The sequence below is a fragment of the Topomyia yanbarensis genome, chromosome 1, assembly GCF_030247195.1.
Source record: "Topomyia yanbarensis strain Yona2022 chromosome 1, ASM3024719v1, whole genome shotgun sequence".
Taxonomy (NCBI): domain Eukaryota; kingdom Metazoa; phylum Arthropoda; class Insecta; order Diptera; family Culicidae; genus Topomyia; species Topomyia yanbarensis.
Window position 1 is genome coordinate 31,429,418 of NC_080670.1, and position 20,611 is coordinate 31,450,028.

Below are 20,611 nucleotides of genomic sequence, written 5' to 3' on the forward strand. Positions count from 1 at the left end.
TAATTTCTTTCTTTGAAGAACCTAGAAAATTTATAAGAAAACTTTCAAATTCAGGGAATTTTAATTTCGGAAATGAGTCACAATAAAAACTTGTTTTGTATTATTTTCGATTTTATTATAAAAATTAACTCCTGCAATGATGCAAATTCTGTTCAGTATTGTGTTTCCCTTCATATTCTATTGTTTTACCGTTACTGTTCCGTTTCTTGCTTGAATTGATGATTGTTTGGATTTTTGTTGGGAGTTTTACTATGAGAAAGTGACCTTATATGCAGAAAATGGAGTAATAACTAGTAAAGCTTCCTTGTGAGTGTGGTTAATGGGGATATTCTAGTAATGCCATTTGCGTGTACCTTTTCCAATTCAGCTAATAATCGGAGTCCAGTAAAAACCGCTACCGTTTTTATTCACTTTGAGATTCAAAGCCTGTACGACAAATTTTCACTAGAACTGACGCGGTAATATTGACGTTCTAAACTATACATTGACAATAATTACAGTATCGCAATTGTTTATATAAGCATGTATTACTGCGGTTTCTTATGCTAAAGCCAAATTCGAAGGCTGTACAATATTGTTGTATATATACTTTATGGATATATACGAAGGTACATACAGATTTCGATTAATACTATCACCTGACTGTAGATTTTTTTAAACTCACGACAACAACCACGGAAATGGCCAAAAACTATTTGCGGTGCATTATTCCCATGACTTTCGCTTCTTAATCACATAAAGTGCAATTGTAACTTCAACTGTTAGTAGCCACATTTTGTTGCGTTTTTATGTCTTTCGATTACATGAAAATGCCAAAAAAATGATTCAATACTATCTTGTTCTACTTCAAACTTCTTCATCCCATCACGCTTCGGCAGACTTCCTTTCTGGTTGGGATCCATAAGATGGACATCTTATCCCGACTCCACTACATAATGTCGAAAAACAGTCTACAGTAATAGATGCCTTGAAATATGTGTCCTGTTTCTTTCAAATTCTATGTCATTTAATAATTATCAATCTGATTTGATGCTTTGATGGATATTCCATTCAAACACGAATGTGGGTATATTTCCCTTGTATTGCTAGATTTTTTTTCTTCGTCCTTCTTGATTTCATAATGATATTCACCTTTCCTATATTTTATTGAATAGTGGATGGATAGAACTGACTTTATATCGCCATTATACTCTTTATATATTTAAGAGTTTCCTCAATAATTATACCAGCTATTTTTGAGCAATACATTTTTGCCAGAAGGGCTATCGAGAAGAAACTAAAAGACGGTAAGAATTCGGATAAAATCAGAAAAAAAAATTAAGACCCAGTGCTTGTAAATTTCCACCTAAGGCGGAAAATTATTATTAACCTTTAAATTAATGGATGTCGTGTGTTACTTTTGATGTATGTTCAGAACGTGTATGCGAATTGAAATTTGCTGTATTCCACTGACAAAGTGAATACAACCTACGATCTAACTAGTGATAGAAATTATAGCAAACTATAATAGACTTAACGATAAGCAAATTCACAGAATTCGTTTTGTTTATTTTTGTTATGAAGCGTATTTAGTATCAAAAAAGGTCCATTTACTATTTCTACCCAACAAGAGCATCGAGGGATTTCAATTAAAGCATAAACGATATATAAAAATCTCTACCTAAAATGTCGCTCTTGTTACGGAGGCGAATAAATAAGATCGTTGTTCCTCTATTTCCGCCAACTAATGAACTTACACAGTACGAGAAAAAAAATTAACTTAGTAGGAATATACATGTGTCTGTCAAGACCCCTTTCAAAATAAATGTTTACATACACTTTATTTCGACCGAACAAACAAAATATCACTTTCCAAACATTCCTACAAAAATCAAAGCGTTATACTATTTCTCAGCATAGGCGAACTTGTAGGCATTCGCAACTCACGCTTACCTCATCCCCTATCAGATCATTCACACGCATGGCCCTCCAACGGTTCACGTGTGGACCAGTCCGCGAATGTCGTTGGTGTTGGGCGACTGCAGCATCTGGTCGGAGCAAATGTCCGACCCGTCCAGCATTTCGTCGTCCACATTGTCAAGAAAGTCACCCAGAAAGTTGGCGGACTCAACCGTCATGTCCTCGAGGGATTTCACATGCTCGCCAACCACTTCCAGCGCACGTTCCAGATCTTCCTCCTCTTGCTGGGTTGACTCAAAGGTGGGGCCATTTTGCTCTTCTTGCTCTGCAAAGAAGGACGAGAAGGTGATTATAGCTATCACGGTATTTTTTTAACAGCATGTTGTATATTTTACACGGGAGCGGAGCATTTGGCATTATAGACGTTTGGCATAACGGGTATTTGGCACAATTTTGAGAATCGGTCATTTGGCATAATATTGCAATAATGATTTTATGCATGGCTAAATATTTTTCAAACTAACTCCAATAAGGCGAAGATACTTTTTTCGATGTTTCTAAAATCCGGGTGTACGATAGGTCACAATATTTTATTTGAAGAAAATGAATACTGTAGATCATTTAAAAATTAATAGCACAAATAGGCAAGAGAACGGGGAAGTGGCAAATGAGGTGAAAAATCTTGAAACCGCGGAAGGAAATGTTGAAAAAACATGTTTTTCAGCGGCCGCGTCTGCAAATGACTTCTTCGGTGCCCTCGTCGTCGCCAGAATGTGGAGTTGAAGTCGTGCATTTCGGCTAACGCTGGTGCTTAGCTGTACGATGATCAAGTTTGTGTTAGGGAGCATTTTTTTGGATTCCTTTTCCTTCTCTTTTTTAATCAAGTTTTTTTCGATTGTCTACTTCAACAATACCTTTAATTATTATATTGTTAACTCGCGTGAAATATCTAACGCGCTTTCATTGATGACGAGCACTTTCCTTTCAAAGGAACACGTAATGTTTCGAACGGAACCTTGAATTGTTTAGAAGCTGATCGAATAGTGGCGCCATCTTGTACAGAGGCAATTGCGTTCTTTATGTCCTCTTCACTTCATTTTGCCGTTTTTCGCACGAAATTACGTACAATTTTCCGGGCAAAGTTAGTCAAATTTACATTATACAGTGAAGACCCGTTTTTATCGGCCCCTTGGTGAATTTTACAGCCCTTTACCTTTATTTAGTTTAAATTTCCCTTAAGGGGGTCTGACAGTGCCAAATTTAAAAAAAAAACAAAATGAATATTTTTTCATATTTTGGATCTCAAAGATTTGACCCAATCTGCACTAATAGCCAAAATGACCGTCGTCAACGATGATCTCTACCGTGTTCTAATTCACGCAACATAAGCGACCTCTGCAATAACATAGCAAAGATAACGCCCTATATCCATTGTACCTTCATACCTATATGACCTCATTCTACTCTACCTTCTATTGAATCATCGGTTGTTACATTGCTCTCTCACTTGGGGCAAAGCCGCTGAGGATCGGCTAGACGAGATGGTCGCCGACCCGCCGTCGGAAGCGGCAGCCCCTCACAAGCAAACGTGCGATCCACTCGTTTGTCCGGACTAGTCAAACATAGAATTAGTTTAAAGCCGAAGAAGCGACAGCGATACCGTGTAGTGCAACGTAAATTTTATTTATTGTCGCGCTTATAATAAAATCCAGCATTGCGAGCGTCTGAAAGGTGCATCAAATATAGCCGCAGTTGCTCCGCAAGCAGATTTCAGTGGAGCTTTATTTTTCTGCCAGCTGTGTGCTTTTCGAAAGTTTCAAGGAAAAAACTGCCTATACATTTATATAGGTGGCTGTCACGCGCCTATCTCAATTGAGCTTTCATATAATCGCATATCGAGCGATTTGCCAAATGATCGTTATGTCAAATCACCGTTATCCTGGAGATAAAATAATTTATACCAAATGACCTTCAGTCTGATAAATTCTCAAAACTATTCTATGTTGACCATTATGTTAGATAACCGTTATGCCAAATGTTCGTTACGCTAAATGATCTTATGCCAAATGACCCAGACCCATGTTACACTAGCATTATTTAGGGAGCACGTCGTTTGGCATAAGTTCGTTTGGCATAAGTTCATTTGGCATAAGTTCATTGGGCATAATGTTCATTTGGCATAACCGTAGGTGACACATACGGTCGTTTGGCATAATGTTCATTTGGCATAATGGTCATTTGGCATAATGGTCATTTGGCATAATGGTCGTTTGGCATAATGGTCATTTGGCATAATGGTCGTTTGGCATAATTTGAAATATACATTGAAATCTCTGTTATATTAGGCGTTGACGATGCCTAATGTGGCTACGCCACATCGCTTTAAACGTGGTGCTGTCCGACATCGCTCCGCTCCGTCGGACTTAAACTAGCTGATAGCCCCTATGTTTAAGTAATCCGGGCAAACGAGTGGATCACAGATTCGCTTGCAAGGGGCTGCCGTTCCGACGGGGGTATACAGATTCAAAGAACTGCTCATGTTTGAAAGAAGGAGTCAACTCCTAAGTTTAAGTAATCCGGGCAAACGAGTGGAATCTGTGATCCACTCGTTTGCCCGGATTACTTAAACTTAGGAGTTGACTCCTTCTTTCAAACATGAGCAGTTCTTTGAATCTGTATACCCCCGTCGGAACGGCAGCCCCTTGCAATCGAATCTGTGATCCACTCGTTTGCCCGGATTTCTTAAACTTAGGAGTTGACTCCTTCTTTCAAACATGAGCAGTTCTTTGAATCTGTATACCCCCGTCGGAACGGCAGCCCCTTGCAAGCAAATCTGTGATCCACTCGTTTGCCCGGATTACTTAAACATAGGGGCTATCAGCTAGTTTAAGCACAGACTAACAGACATAACACTATGAGGGAATTCCCTCAAAAAACAGCGATCCGACAATTTTCCCAGAACATTAGCTCCACCTTTTATTCACAGTCCCAAACACTCATTTACTAGTGGGTTACCCCTCAGGTTTGGGAACAATTTTTCACTAGTGGTCTATCCCCCATATGCTTGTTCATATGTCAGTGGCGCCATAATTTCAAATGTGGCCACAGTCCCAACTACAAATATATTTAAAAGGACTGTTAAAGCGGGCGAAGCTTTGTTTTTGAGTGTTATGTCTGTTAGTCTGTGGTTTAAGTCCGACGGAGCGGAGCGATGTCGGACAGCACCACGCTTAAAGCGATATAACAGAGATTTCAATGTATATTTCAAATTATGCCAAACGACCATTATGCCAAATGACCATTATGCCAAACGACCATTATGCCAAATGACCATTATGCCAAATGACCATTATGCCAAATAAACATTATGCCAAACGACCGTATGTGTCACCTACGGTTATGCCAAATGAACATTATGCCAAATGAACTTATGCCAAACGAACTTATGCCAAACGACGTGCTCCCCATTATTTATTATTACTTTAAGGGTCCACATTCATCAAACAATAATGGGCTGATCACAATCGAAAGCACCGTAACGAAGGAGCGACGGGTGGAACGCCCGATTTTAGAATACACACCCCAAAAAATGTCAGGCAAGGAGCCGAATGCTTGCAGCGGGTACAAATCCAAACAAAGAGCGGCATATGCAATTGAGAGAAAGTGCTTATACCGTGTTAGAAGCGCGTTTACACAAAAAAGGTGCCAGCAGAGGAGAAAGGAATCGAACTCGAACCTATAAAATTAAGAAGCGTCCGAAGGAGGGTCGAGATGATACCTATTTTCAACTTAGGACAACTTTTACTAAAGCTTGACCTGTTGTACCGAACCATGAAATGATACTCACCATTAAATAATAACTCGTGAAATGCATCAGGTGGCAGCTGACTCAGCACGTTGTTCAAACTACCAATCTCGAATGGTATTTCCTCTGCAAAGTAACAAAAAAACAGGTCACTAAGTCTGTCACAAAAAACTGATAGATTCCCTTTTGCACCGCCCACTAAATTCTGACAAAGATTGACACGTACCTATAACGTCCTGGGCAGCCATCAATTCGGATTCAGATAAACCACCAACGCCAGTGTCCTCGGAGCTGGCATAGGCCGAGCTGTTTTCGCATATGTTCAGCAGATCTTGTGTGGTGTTCCCCAGAACCTGATGGACCTGCTGTTGATTGAACTGTTGCTGCTGTGCCTGTTGCGCATTGTAGTTCAGCATTAGATCATCGTTCCGACTAATCAAATGGTGCTGCTGTTGGTTCAGATTAAGATGGTTCTGTGTAATCAGCACCGATTTTTGTTGTTGTGGTTGTTGCTGGTAAGAGTGCAGAGATTGACGCTGTTTTTGGAGCATCGGAATGTGGACGTTGCGGGTGGTGGGTTGCGGTATATTACCCGATGTCGTAGTGCTCGGTTGTATCTTGTTCTGTGTGTACATCATATTGCCCGATTGACGGAACGTACTCGCCGGTGGAGTCGTTTTCTGGTCATTGTTGGATGATGTTCCGTACGCGGGTGGGGGTATGGTCGGTTTCGAGTGGATAATACTTGAATATTGTTGCTTGTAGTGTTGTTGATGCAGAGCCAGCTGCTGCTGCAGAGGGGTTAGTTTCTTTTTCTTAGTTTTCTTCTTGGTGCTAGTCACCGTTGCGGCCGGCGGTACTGCTCGGTTCGTTACAGGGGAGGTCGCTGTGACAATTGTTGCCGCTTTCGGCATTTTCTTCTTTGCAGCGACGGTTGCAGTAGGTTTCTTCAGCATTTTTACTTCGGCAGTCATTTTGTCGTGATTGTCGTGCTTCCAGGCATGTTCGCGACACAAAATCAATCCGTGACTTAAGTTAAAAACCGGCACCCGACACTGGCTGTTGTCAGAGAACTTAGCCGTGCACTGCTGGAACAGGCGCTGCTCATGGTTATCGGTAATATGCTGATAACAGTGAGTAGTAGCCAACAGGGCTACTTGGTTGCAGTCCGGTCGCTGGCATTTGGGTTGTTCTGCGCCGCTAAAAAAAAAGAACTTGATTATCCTAAACAATCTGCGCTTAAAAACACAAACTTACCCATTTTTCTTAAGCATCGTCCCCCGTTGCTCGTCCAATCGAGCCACCATCTTGCTCACCGTCTTGAGTCGTTTCCGTGCCGGTTCAATGCTGCGAAACCGTTGCCCATTCCACTTTTGAACCGCTTTTCGTCGTAGATATGCCTTTTTCAGCTCGAGCCGTTCATCCCGGGTAAGCATCTTAAGCTCTCCGTCATCCAACAGCAACTTACTCTGCGCTTCCTCGTTCAGCGCTTTGCGTCCCTTGCGAGGTCTCATCGCGCAGGCAGCTGCTTCAGCGTCCATCTCGGTACTGGCGTATAATTCCTCAAACCAGTAATCCATAGAGCACGGAGCCAGTTCTAGCGAGGCCAGACTTGGGGAACCAGGCGTGCAAATGTCATATATGTACGAGCCGGGTGCATGCCATTCTTTATTAATTGGAACTGCTACTGCTCCCGGCGGTTTCCACTTGGGGAATCGAATCGCCTGAGGTTTGCTGTCAGCACTGTTGCCGGACTCGTTAGGATCTTTTTTAGTCGAGGTTATCCTCTGTAGCGTTTCATGATGCGATGATTTGCTATAAGATCGCTTGGTTCGCTTGGCTCCCTGCGTCGATTGGCTCGTTCGACGTTGTTTTGCCGCTGATTTCGGCTCGGTGGACGGACTGCTACTGGTGGAGGCGATTACCGTCGGTACAACCGGTGCAATGAATGAACTGTTGCTACCGCTGCTGGTAGGGGTTGATACTTCTGGCGCTACCACAGGTTTAGGCACCGGTTTAGGTATGGCAGGTTGCTCCACTTTTGGGACTTGTTTGGGGATTATAAACGAAGGGATTGTAAAACCGATGTCGTCCTGCGGAATTGGTTTGGGTTGTGTCAACTGCTGCTGCTGCTGTTGTGGTTGAAGATGCGGTTGTGATTGTGGATGCGGTTGTACCAACTGTTGTGGTTGCGGTTGAAGAACCTGTTGTGGTTTCGGTGGCGGTTGTAGTTGCTGTTGTTGTTTCGGTTGCGCCTGTAGTTGCTGTTGTTGTTTCGGTTGCGCCTGTTGTTGGGGCTTCGGTTGCACCGGTTGTTGTGGTTGCGGTTGTATACGCTGTTGTGGTGGAGGTTGTATACGCTGTTGTGGTTGCAGCTGTATGCGTTGCTGTGGTTGCGGTTGCGGCTGCTGTTGTGGTTGCAGTTGTATACGCTGGAGTGGTTGAGGATGTTGTTGTGGTGGCGGTTGAGGCTGCTGTTGTGGTTGCGGTTGTAGATGTTGCTGTGGTTGCGGCTGCTGTTGTGGTTGCAATTGCAGACGCTGGGTGTGTTGAGGATGCTGTTGTGGTTGCGGTTTTGGATGTTGCTGTAGTTGCGACTGTATCTGTTGTTTTTGTTGTTGCAATTGCGGTTTCAGAATCGATGTTGTAGGAGTTTTTGAACGCTGTACTAGAGCCGCTGGGGGTAGTTTTAGGGGGATTTTCTTCACCGGTGGGATCAGAACCGTTGTCTGTGCCGGTACTGCAACAACCGGAGTTATAGTGGGAGGAGCAGCAACGATAGTAGTTGCCGTCTGGAGACTCGTTTGGCTTGTCGGTGGTGATGTTCGTCTGATGCTAATAGCTGTTTTAGGGATCGTCGGAAGTGACTGCGCTTTGGCCGCTGGAAGAACTGTAATGTTTTTAGTCGGGGGAGTTCCCTGCAGGGTAGGTGCCGCCACCACGACAGTTTGTGGACTCTTGTTGAGAAGAGAAAGATTTTGTTTGACCAATGTGTTCCGAAGGGCGGCTATGCTAGCCGGATTAGAGATGTGCGTTGCCGCTGCCAAAGTGTTGCTACTGTTTGGCGTGTGGATAAAAATCTTCCCCTGAGACTGCGGTTGGATCAGACGGATCTTTGTTGGAGATATTGTTTGAATAATCGGCACAGAAGGAGTAATGGTCGTTCCTGCTGGTGTTGCCGGCGTTGGTGATGATACTATCTGTCCTCCCAGAAGGCTATTACTGGAATGATTAATATATCTCCGAGCGTCTGGCGTTAGGGTAGGCCTAGCTCCGACGGGTTGCTGTTGTTGTTGTTGCTGCAGTAGCTGCTGCTGCTGCTGAGGGCTCACAGCTTTCACTATTCTAAGCGTTTGAATAGTACCAGTCACAGGGGACACATTTGGTGATTTGCTGGCAAGCACACGTCGGGTAAATTTGCCCATTTGCTGGGGAGATATTTGAACCTGTAACGGTCTCGTAAATACTGTTGTGGGCGTAGAAGTAGTCGTATAAGTAGCAAATGTAGTCTGGGATGATGTAAAGCTAGCCGCAGGTCTCTGCACGATTGTCGTTGCCTGTGGTACGGAAACAGAAACAGTCCGGAAAACCGTTCCGCTCGGACATGTCGCAAACGTGGCCCCATTTAACCGCGGCTTGTTTAATGCTCCTAGTTGTGATGGCACCAGGGTAACTTTTATCGGAGTTACCTTCGGTGCTGCCACAGATACGCGTTGTTGCTGTACGATAAATAACATTAGAATGCATCGATTAGAATGGTTTAACACACTATCCGCTTACCTGTACGACATGGTTTATGCCGCTGTTGCTGGTCAGCAGGCTGGTTCCAGCCTGTATCACCGGCGCGGTAGTAGCACTACTACCACTGGGGCCAGGGTTGTTCTGTTGCGGATGTTTGTACAAGGTAGTAGTTGCTTGCAGAGGTGCCGGTTCTGTAAAGGCATATGGATCTTCCTGTACCCGAGACGCCTGCTGGCATGACATGACCTCTGAATTGCGTGTGTACTCTGTACTTCGCCAATAGCTAGTTTAGCGTCTGGAACGCAACTATACAACACTGTTGTGTGACGAACACCTGCAAAAATTGAAAAAAAAACATGATCGTATTTATAAGGGCTACTTGCTTTTGGTCAGAGACGTTTAGGTTCAGTAGCAATAAAAAAAGTACAACGATGCCCTCTACACATTTTCTCGCTACATCCGGCAATCCGCAAGGAAGCCACCTTGGCCCAGTAATGTTTCTTCTCTATTTTAATGATGTCATTATTAAACTAGGGCCCCGCCTTTCGTTCGCCAACAATTCGATAGATACGTAGTTCAATCGATGCCGATTTCCTTCCAAAGTGAACTGGACAGCTTCAGTACGTGGTGTGATCTGAACAGAATGGTTCTAAACACGAGCAAATGCTCAATCGTGACGTTTACGCGGTAACGTCATCCGATCCAGTTCAATTACCGTTGGTTCGACTCGAGCATTCCAAGACACTCGCACGTTAAGGATCTTGAAGTTATCTTGAACACAGCACCAACGTTAAAACCACATACTTCATACATGGTGAACAAGGTATCAAGACAGAGCTGGGGTAATCTTCCGCATACTAAAAAACTTCCGAGACGTATACTGTCTTAAACACCTTATTATACGTTGTCCCGTTCATTGTTAGATGATTGTGCTGCTGCTTGGAATCCGTACTACCAGAACAGAATTTACAGAATCGAGGCTGTCCAACGACGGTGCTACTTCGTTGGTCCCTTAGCCACGTTCTCTGCAGCTCGGAGAGTATACTTATAACCACTCTGTTTACAGCATCCCAGATATGCTCGTCAGGCTACCCCTTCGAACTTCTCCGAACGTAGGGCTTTCGCGGACCACGTGTTCCGATGTCTCTGATACGTTTTCGCACTCCGGGCGAAAAGGCGACGAAGCACGTTTAAACCGATGTAGGTACTTCCGAAAGCTTCCACGTCGTCAGCAAGTGATACAGATGGAAATAACGCATACCGCCTCAGACGATATCGTTCTCTACACACTCGCGACACGAACAGCCATCATGCGAAACGTGCATGTCAACTTCGTCCGGTTCCGGTTTGAGTTCAATGCAGCAGTCCAGACCAGCACGCCATACCTCAGGAGACGTCTCTTGCTACATCTTACTTCTAAGATGTTCGATGTGATCCTTGTCAATGCGTAAGTTGTCCTTGCAGCCTTCTCGCATACATAGTCGACATGGCTATCGTAATTTAACCGGTTTTCGACTATCTCACCCAGGGGCTTTAGCGCACGCATCGATGGAATTGAGCGTCCGCCGACGCTGATCGCGGCACTACCTCCGTCTTGTGGTGAGCCATCTACAACTTGACGTCAGCCATCCAGATTTCCACGATGCCTATTGTCTCTGCCGTCAACATCTCCCCTTCCTAGAGGCTCCGTTTATCGCCAGGACAACGTCATCTGCAAAACCAATGATTTCGACTCCCCTGGGCAGTTGCAGTATTAACGCTTCATAGTTCAGAGCGTTGTTCCGAGTATGGAGCTTTGAGATACTTCCACCGTGACCCCAATCTGCCCCATGTTCGTCTCGTAGACCAGTACTCGGAAAATAACCTTTCAGAACCTTGCACAGATAGTCCGGAACCAATATTCTGTGCAGCGCTACAGCGATAGCCACCCGCTGGCGCTGTTGAGAACGTTCTCCACGTCGATCGTTACCACGGCATAGTAGCGATTACCCTTTCTCTTTTGCTTCAATGCATTATCCGAGCTCGCGATGACTGTGCGGATGGCGTCCACCGTCGAGATCCCTCTCCGGAATCCGAACTACCTCTGTGTTAGTTCGTTCGCACTTTCAGCGTAGTTCGTCAGCCTGTTGAGGATGACCCGTTCCAGAAGTTTACTAAAAGTATCGAGCAGGCATATACGCCGATACGATGCTGGATCTCCTGGTGGCTTCCCTGGTTTTGGTAACAACACTAGCTGCTGTGTCTTCCATCTATCCGGGAGGTCGCCTTCGTCCAGGCATTTCTGTAGAACTATCCTGAGCATGTCCGGAAACGCCAGGATCGTGGTCTTCAGCACCACGTTGGGGATACTGTCCGGACCAGGAGCTTTCTTCGCTTTCATCCTTTTCGCCACTATAAGGAGCTCATCGTTGGAGAATCGATTGTTACCAGCATTTCCACTGGTGAAGGTGAAGGCGACCATGCGGTTGGATCGTGCTTCGGTAAGACCTTCCACGGCCATTTTGCATTTGTCAGCGCACATTTCAACTGGCGTCATTGGACCCTTGATCTTGGCCATCAAGACACGGACACGCGTATTTTGGCTTTTAGGCAGGCAGCTCGGTAGATACAGGGCCTTTCGTTCCACCAATACGTTTCTCTACTCCATTTTTTTTTTGGCATTTTTACGTAATTACCCTCGCTAGTGCTTCCGACGGCTCATCGGTGTTCGACATTGGAGCGAGACTGTCAGCGCGATGAGCTTCCACAGAAAGGGCCTTATCGAAGTCCTTCATTTGACACTGCCACTTGCCAGTTCTCACTATCCGCGTTACAATGCACTTCCGACGACCAATGGTGTAGCGGATTGGCTGATGTTCGCTGTATGTACTGCTCACCAACTCGCCAATTCATGTAATCCATGAACGACGCACTGCAGAATGTAACGTCGATGATGGATTTCTGGCCGTCTTTACGGAAAGTGCTAGCGAAATCAACGTTGCAGTCATACATCCAGCTTCGCCAGGCCTTCCAACAGGATGTAACCTCATGCGTTGGTCAGCCTGCTACCTCATTCCACGGCCCAAGCGCTAAAATTTCCTCCCATAAGAGCCGGCGTTCGTCCAACTAACGAGACGGTTAGTGCGCCCAGCATCCGATTGTACTGCTCGGGTGTCCACCGTGGGAGAGCATAACAGCTACATACAAATACGCCGTTGATCCTGGCAATTACGAAGCTATCGTGTGTACTATCCACCACCTCTTGGACAGGGAAACCGCGCATCACATCGATTGCCACAATACCCGCACAATCCACTACTCAGTTACCGTTATCGGGAGGAACAAGATACGGCTCTGCAATAACTGCAACGTCGCTGGGAGGTTGGGCTGTGTTATCCCCATCGTCATTGGCCTACCTTCGTCTTTTTGAACACTGGGCATAAGAAGCCTTCCGTCATGTGGTCCTTTCCGCCCTTATTTGTGCTTAGTAAGCACTTCGGTTACTTTGTGCAGTCTATAGCAACGTGTCCCTTCTCTCCACATTTTCTAAATAGAGCAGATCTCTCGAGCCTCTAGTGTCGTGCCTGATGGCCGAAACGCAGGCACCTGAAACACATCTCCGCTTGGGATCTCGTCCAGATTCCTGTACTCGACCACTGCTTCCTGAACTAAAGCTCTCACGTTCGCTTCTCCTTCCACTGCTTCTGCCACGAGTTCCCGATAGATCGAGCTCTTGATCAATAAATCTTTCTACAGCTCGAACAGCATCTCGCCTTTCTGAGTGCGACTAGTTCTTATTACGTTCTCTCCCAGTTCCTTCCTTTTGCGATCCTCCAGCTGGAAATCATCTAATAATCTCCAGCTGCTATTGACTACCATCAGCGATGCCAGATGTGAAGACATTTGAGATGCTGTGAAAACTTTTTTATATTTCAAAGACAATTTTTATTGAAGAACTGCCCGATTTCTGGCACAATTCTGTTTCTAATTCAACCGATTTGGAATCCTGGTCGTTCAAAATAAATGTAGACATTTTTTGAAATTTGAAAAATATACCTGGTATCCCTGCATTCCTCGAAAGGCTGAGAAATTCACTCATCGTTGGTCGTTATCATTCGTAACGGTTCCAGACTATCTAATCCAATCACACGTCAAGGCCGGCTTCAATTCATTTCAAATTCTGAGAAGGGGTGTTGTTGAGAAAGTTACCATAACCATTTCGATAACACAACCAGTTTAACAAATAGGGTTGTAGCTCGTAGATGATTGATTGTTTGTGAATGAAACCTTCAGTGTGTTTAGAAAATTTATTTATGTTGAATCGAACAAACGGTAGTTAAACAGAATCGGAAGGTGCATCCTCGCGAATGCCGCGATTCAGAGTTTACTTGACCCAACACAGTTTTGTTTAGATCACAACCCGTAAATAAGTTGTCTGATTGCTTATGGAAAACCTCAAAATCTGTAAAAACTCGTATCCGACGGATATTCCTGCTGTTGATAGCTAAAGACATTCGAGGTACTTCTAGTTTGATAATGAAAGAGTAAAGCTGTTCATCGTGGATGACTTCCAGATTGTTACTAGAAATAACGGTAAATTGATGCTGATCTGATGTGCAACAATTGAATCAGAAACCCATGGCTTATAGGATATCAAGATGTTCGATCTATCTAATACTGTCATTTGCACAAATTCCAGTTATGAATGGAAAGAACCCTATACCAGAAGCAATCAATTCAGTTGTGAATTGAAGCATGAAGCATATGTATTGTTTGATAAACGCTATTCCGGTCCAATCCACTCAATTTACATACTACTGACATCAGAAGGGTTTTACGTTAACAGAGCCACTTCGTCGAACGTCCAAGGCAGAAAAAAAACAACCAATCAACATCCTACTATGCTATTCTCACATCATATATTAAGCGTTGCTCCCCTAGACCAAATGAACGCAGTCTGCGAGTGCACACACAAGTGTATCTACTAAAATAAACTAGATTAAGTGCTGGAAAAGCTAAGCCGCCGCGTACACGCTGAGAACGGCGTCTTGAATGTTGATGGCAAGCAAACTCGTTCGTTTGCCGTCGCTCAAGGCAAAACGTGTGGCGAAACTTTAGCGTTTCTCACAGCAAAATTGCTGAAACAATAAAAAAAAACCTCCATAATGTATATCAAAAACAATCATGCAGTGGTGAATGAAGGGCAATTCAAACGAAGTAACTCGTACAAGTAAGAGTTCGAATCTGGAATCAGACTCCCGTTGGTATGCACCAGCTAGTGCCCAGCGCATCAATAAAAACGGCAAAATACATACAAACAATCAACAATTTCCATCGCTATCCTTCGTGAATGGTTCAAGGGCACGAGGAGCCAAGTATTTAACAATAGTTGATGGAACACGGAAACTTCCTACCGGAGAACATCCCTGTTATTGAACACGCTCGTCGCCCACTCATTTCCGTTCTAGCGGAACCATTAAATCAGCTCACCTCTTCCGCGCTGGGCCCGTGAGCCAGTTTTAGCAAGCTAGTGAGCTTCGCTGGTTGGCAGGAAAGTGTACAATTTTTGCGTTTCGTTTGCTATTTTCTTGTTGCTGCTGTTATTGCCTCTTCCTCCGCAGCTCAGCAAAAGTATACACACAGCACAGCAGAATAATATAATCGTATGATGGGGTTGCAATGAAAGGGCAAAAACTTGAATTCGTTCTGGTATGCTGGTGCGGTCACAGTTCTGCCGACTTCCACTGTAAAACGTTACACGGACACGTACTGCATCGGGCGTACACACATTCACTCCATTTTAAATCACTTTAGAATGCGAATTTTTGCAAAAATTGTGTTCGATCCCAAAAATTTTCCTCCCGAGCTGTCAAATCTTTGAAGAAACACAGCGTGAGTGGCGCAAAGTGAGCGCCTGTGAGTCAAACTCCGTTTGACAGATGTCACACGTGAGTGAAATATTACTCAGGACTCTTTTACACGCAGATTTGAAAAAGAGTGTTCAGATAGTCAGTATAGTACCGAAGTTTGGGTAGATAATTTGGATTTTATTCGAAATGGTACCGGTTGCAGTTCAAAATCGTAATAACAAACTTGGGTCTTCAGTTTATTTCCTATTTGCAGAGTTTCCAACTAATGCGAATCCTGTGTATGTTGTAGAAAATCAACTTGCACATTATTTACACTAGTTGCGCACACATCTGTATCTTCAGGTGCAAGGATGCAAAATGCCTACCTTTTCTGCGGCTGTAATTTTTCTGCCTACATTCTCATTTCTCCTTCGACGCTACTGCCGTTCGCCATTGCATGACGCACAGCGCTGTACGGCAATCTGTAAACAAAGCAGTAACATGACAAAGAAATACTGCCCCCAGTACAGCCACCAGACGCGAACGCTACAGCTTCTCTTTCCTTATTTTACACTTTTTAATATTTTTATCTATCCAATATTTTCAATCACAAACGACGACAATAAATGCGGTTCGTTTACGCAACGACCGGTATCAACGCTTTCTTGTGCAAGCCTCTCCCTTTGACTACGCAGAGAAAAGTGTACAAAGCGAGAGAACAAACTTTACTACGTCACACTCTCACCGAGCAGTCGGAGTACAGCAGCAAAACAAAAATGTATTCTAATGCTCTACCGGAAAATGTGTTCGGTTTGGCTACCGTTCTGGCAAGAGCTTTAGTGATGCGTCGCTGAACGGCCTGTGCAAATGTAAATGTACCGGAAAAAAATGTAGTTTACCAGTACCTTTGGCATCCCTGTTCAGGTGGATCTTTATCTCGCCAACTTGAGCCAAAATGTATAAAATTTACTCTACCATCAGAGAATAAAATGTGTAGTTAATGTCCATCTCGAGCTTCCTGGTTGTGTGAAAAAGAATCTATTCAAAAGTAGTTGGGATATAAACACCACGTGTGCTATTGGGTTTTTAACTGAATTGATGGTTAATCACATGGTTTTTGAAATTGCACATATTACTCATTGGGATATGCTGGTATAGCGGCGCTTTTCTAACGGTACTTTTTCTAAACGTTTACAGAAGTATTATAGAAAAAAAACCATGCTACTTTTAAATAGACCGTCTTTTCTCAGTGATTACGTGTAAGATCACAATAAAGTCAGTGGAATTGTGGTTTAAATATATGACACCTCGGATAGAAATTTACAATAGCATTTACCCTAGTCATAGAGCAATAGATCTTATGATTATTTTTGTTACAACATTGTTCGACGCAGAGGCCTCACAGAGGATTAAAAATAAAATTTCAGGTAACAATAAATTTTATTGTCCAGTGAAAAAATTATACATTAAATTTTACTATCCTCGAAAGTGTATAAAAAAATGATTTTGTTAGGATACATTACCTTCCCCATTTTTTACTGTAAAAGTCAATTTAACATTAAAATTTATTTTAGAATAGTAAAAAAATTATTCCTGTGTTGTAGTATTGCATTAAAATTTCGGTTTTGTTACTGTACATTTCTATTCGTGATTGCACGAAACTGATTAACCTACCTTTTTTGATAGATCTTGCGTTTTTAAAAGGGTCAATAAGCATACTGTCAAAATTCACTTTGAGTGGAAATTCCAGATAAACCATTATTCGACGATTATAAATCACCGAAGTAGACGAAAGAGAAAACTTTCATTAAATATTAACAACCGTTCTCAACGAGTTACGCTGTCCGAAATTTTCTCTCAAAGAGAATTTCGCCAGTGTGAATATTGATCGTTTACAGAAAAAGTTTGGAAAATTTACAATGGGAATATAATCACATTTGTTGTAAATCCGATTTTTACATGGAAAAAGGGGGGTCGATAAGGGATGTAACTATGAAAAAATTGATCATCTCCCATACATTCTGAAATCAAAAACATCGATTTACATTGTTTTTCCGTTGTAGCTTTTGGAGGCATGAAGGACTGCATCATAAGAACATTGATGTTACAAGAAAAGTTGTTGTAAACAAATAAATCTGTTGTAAATGCAACGTTTCTACGATCAATTTCGATATTACTTTCTGTTCGGGCAATGCGAGAAACGGGGTTCGATTCATTCGACCAGATATTTCAGCACCACCCTATCGGCGAACTGTTTTGTTGATCGTCACTCACTGACGCTCGGTGTACCGCACCACTCAGTGGTCGCTCTTCTACGCAGTAACTCTATAGCATCTGTCTCTATCTGCGTCAGCGAGTGTTGATAATTATTTGCAATTTATCGCACGAAGTAACATACTTACATGAATTTTCCCTACCGTATCGTATGTCCAGTGCAATATTCTATTCAACTGCAACAGTTAGCTAAGATGAAAACTAATTGATTTTAATCTGAACAGCACCCAGTTACCAATGCGGAAAACATACAGAGAACTCAATTTTACCACGCGACGCAAGTCAGCTTTTGACTTTTCGAGAAGCTCATAGTTGATGTCGGAGTTGTCGGGGTTCGTATGGCCACGCACACTGAACCCATTCGACGTAGGATATAGAGTAGATGTTTTAAATTTTATTAATATGAACGGCTGATATTAAAAGTCGCAATCACAATTCACAAATAGAACACAGTAACAAAACCATATTTTTCATTGTGACAATACAATAATTTACATAGTAAAATGCTATACTTCAATACAAAAACAATAAACTTCAACGTTTCTACAGTTTCAAAAGCAAGTTAAAAAAATTAAAAAACTTACTTTAAAAAAAGTAAGTTATACAATTAAAAAAAACGTTTTTGCTCATACATTTTCTGCTCGAAAACAATAACGGCCAATTTCTGCTCGTTGAGGGTCCGCTTATCAAGTGACTCGTTGGAGCAACATCAAAGCGAATCCCGCCGAATAAATGGTCAACAAACGATTGAAGCTTTGATCGACGCTTAAATGGAATGTCTGCTTAAATTCGGCGAAAAACGAAAATGAATATGATACACATATTGCAAAATATTCTGAAACTTCGCTTCATCTCATTTTTTGACCTCACCGAGTTAAACAGTCGTGATTCGGTGGTTGGTCACTTTTTAACTGGACCGCTTTTTAGTTGGACCTCCGCTAATTGGACCATTGTACAACCAAAAATCATCTGAATGTCAAAATCTCGTGTCAAATTAACTTTGACAATCAAACTGATAATAACTAGAGATGTGAGCAGATACATTTTCAGTCCAACTAGTGAATCAAATTCGTTAGTTGGACAGAGGGTGCGGCCCAACCATCGAATCATGACTGTATTATCCGCCTTTTGAACGAACAAGGTCTATTCGGTTCCAAGGACATTGATTTGAAACCATTCGTCTACGTATACCTAGACGATACAACTAGTTTAAGGAACACCTACGCCGGATACGGTTTGTTGCGAATCGCTTACGCAAAGCTGGTCTCAACATCAACGTCCTTACATTAAGGTTCTGCAGAAAGGTTTTCGCTAACTCGGGTAGGGGCTTTCCAAGGAAAGTCTAACAATGGATAGTACAAAAATCCAACCGATTCTTAACTATCCGCCCCACAAACGATTAAGAACGTTAATCGACTTGTTGTCGTCGCCGAATTTTAGGAAAAGTTCATCCATAATCACTCCGAGATTATTACGCCTATAACTGATTTGGTGAAGAAGGGTGTATATGTATAGTTGATGGAGAAACTGCCCGCTACTGGTACCGTAGTAATGCTGTGCTGAGTCGAATACAACATTACGCTTATGATGGAGCTGTGTATGGGAAACTTCCGTGCACTAAAGCTACACTTTCCTCTTCATTAACTGTTCTACACCGGATACTATAATTCGAAGCAGAGTTAAAAATAATCGAAGCTCTTTTTTGACGGCTGAAAATGAACGTGTTACGACTCGCGGTGAATAGAAAAAATATTCATTCAACTATCCATCTTATTCATTCAGTTGAATATCGTACAATATATTCATTACACTAATTATCTAGGAAAATGTTTTCAAATGCCGATAAAGCATATGAAACAACAATAATCATCGCTTACATTGTGCCAGGGCCTACAGCTGCGTCACTGAATATTGAAAATGAATGCGGCTGAATATGATCAATTTTTAACTCTAATTCGAAGTACACTGTTTGCACTGAAGCAGTTGGATAAGGGTACAGTGTATAAGTAACAAAGTGGCATTGGTATTTTTAGCCTCTAGTCTGAACGAGATGAAAGCAAAGTAAGAATTATTCATCTTTACCCGGCTTCAACACTATTTGTTCTTTCCGGGAAATATAATATTTTCACCCGAACAGTATCTATTTTAAAATACTAAATGGAAATAAACTTAAAGAAATAATAAAATCTGTTAAGATTTTAACATACAATCATAATATGCACAAGGAAGTTCCATATTCAATCATTGAAAATAGAATAGCAGAAGAAAGGGATGGCACGGCCATAAAAGATTTCAACGATCTATGTATACTTTGTCATTTACGCGTGTTTAATCTATCGCGCGTTTATGGCAAACAAAATACCCCTGTAGTGACTGCTATCTTGTTGTTTGAGATGTCCTTATATAATAACAACAAGCGTCGATAACAAGCATATTTAGAAAAAATAATGCCCGCTTGACCCGTACAGTGATGAACTATTTACAACTAGTTAGGCAACCAAACATCGAACCGGCTAACATCGCTAATCAATTCCGATGTCATCGACCTCTTCAAAACCCGCTGCAAATAATGTTACCAAAGCATTCGTCACAAACCACATCAACACAGACACCGACGGAGAAAAATGTCGGTTACGAAAGAAAGTGCCACTGGCCATCATTTTTCGTTGTTTTGTTTTGCTGCACTGTTCGATTGGCCGGTGTACGTGTTTGAATGCACACAAACAGCAAATAAACAGGCCCACTCTCGCTACACATAAACTTTCCGTGGTTCCTTTTTTTGGCAAATCCGAACAAAATAAATATCAAAATTAATGATAAATGCGTATGTACTGATATGATTAGTAACTGATATTGTTATGTTCGTGCATTTGTGACGACCGTGAAAGAAGTGGGAGTGAAAGGTGTTCAGATACAGGAGTAGAGGGTCGATGGGTGGTGGTTATCAAATTTTCACAGAACAAAAGAAAATACTCACAACCATATAGCAACCTAATTTAAAAAAAGTTTCTAGGAAACCCTTACAAAGAAAAGCGTTGGATAAAAAAAATAATAAAAACACGCT

The 20,611-nt window shown here is 42.5% G+C and overlaps 1 protein-coding gene across 5 annotated transcripts; it reads right to left on the minus strand.

The window, feature by feature from the left end:
- Window positions 1–1,801: 1,801 nt before the first annotated feature.
- Window positions 1,802–17,831, minus strand: LOC131677233 (mucin-2-like). 5 transcript variants are annotated; one of them, XR_009303311.1, is made up of 7 exons: window positions 14,915–15,313; window positions 9,485–9,779; window positions 6,962–9,423; window positions 5,931–6,904; window positions 5,747–5,830; window positions 1,927–2,224; window positions 1,802–1,861 (listed from the first exon to the last, which is right to left on the minus strand). XR_009303311.1 is itself a non-coding variant. In XM_058956953.1 (7 exons), exons 2-6 carry the CDS (start codon window positions 9,686–9,688, stop codon window positions 1,977–1,979), a joined length of 3,972 nt encoding a protein of 1,323 aa, XP_058812936.1. In that variant the 5' UTR covers window positions 9,689–9,779; window positions 14,915–15,313; the 3' UTR covers window positions 1,802–1,861; window positions 1,933–1,976. The 5 variants fall into 5 exon arrangements, 4 of the variants coding, with proteins under 4 accessions (XP_058812936.1, XP_058812933.1, XP_058812934.1 ...); XM_058956953.1 differs by having other exon boundaries at window positions 1,933–2,224; XM_058956950.1 differs by lacking the exon at window positions 14,915–15,313 and adding an exon at window positions 17,676–17,831 and having other exon boundaries at window positions 1,802–2,224.
- Between the last annotated feature and the right edge of the window lie 2,780 nt (window positions 17,832–20,611).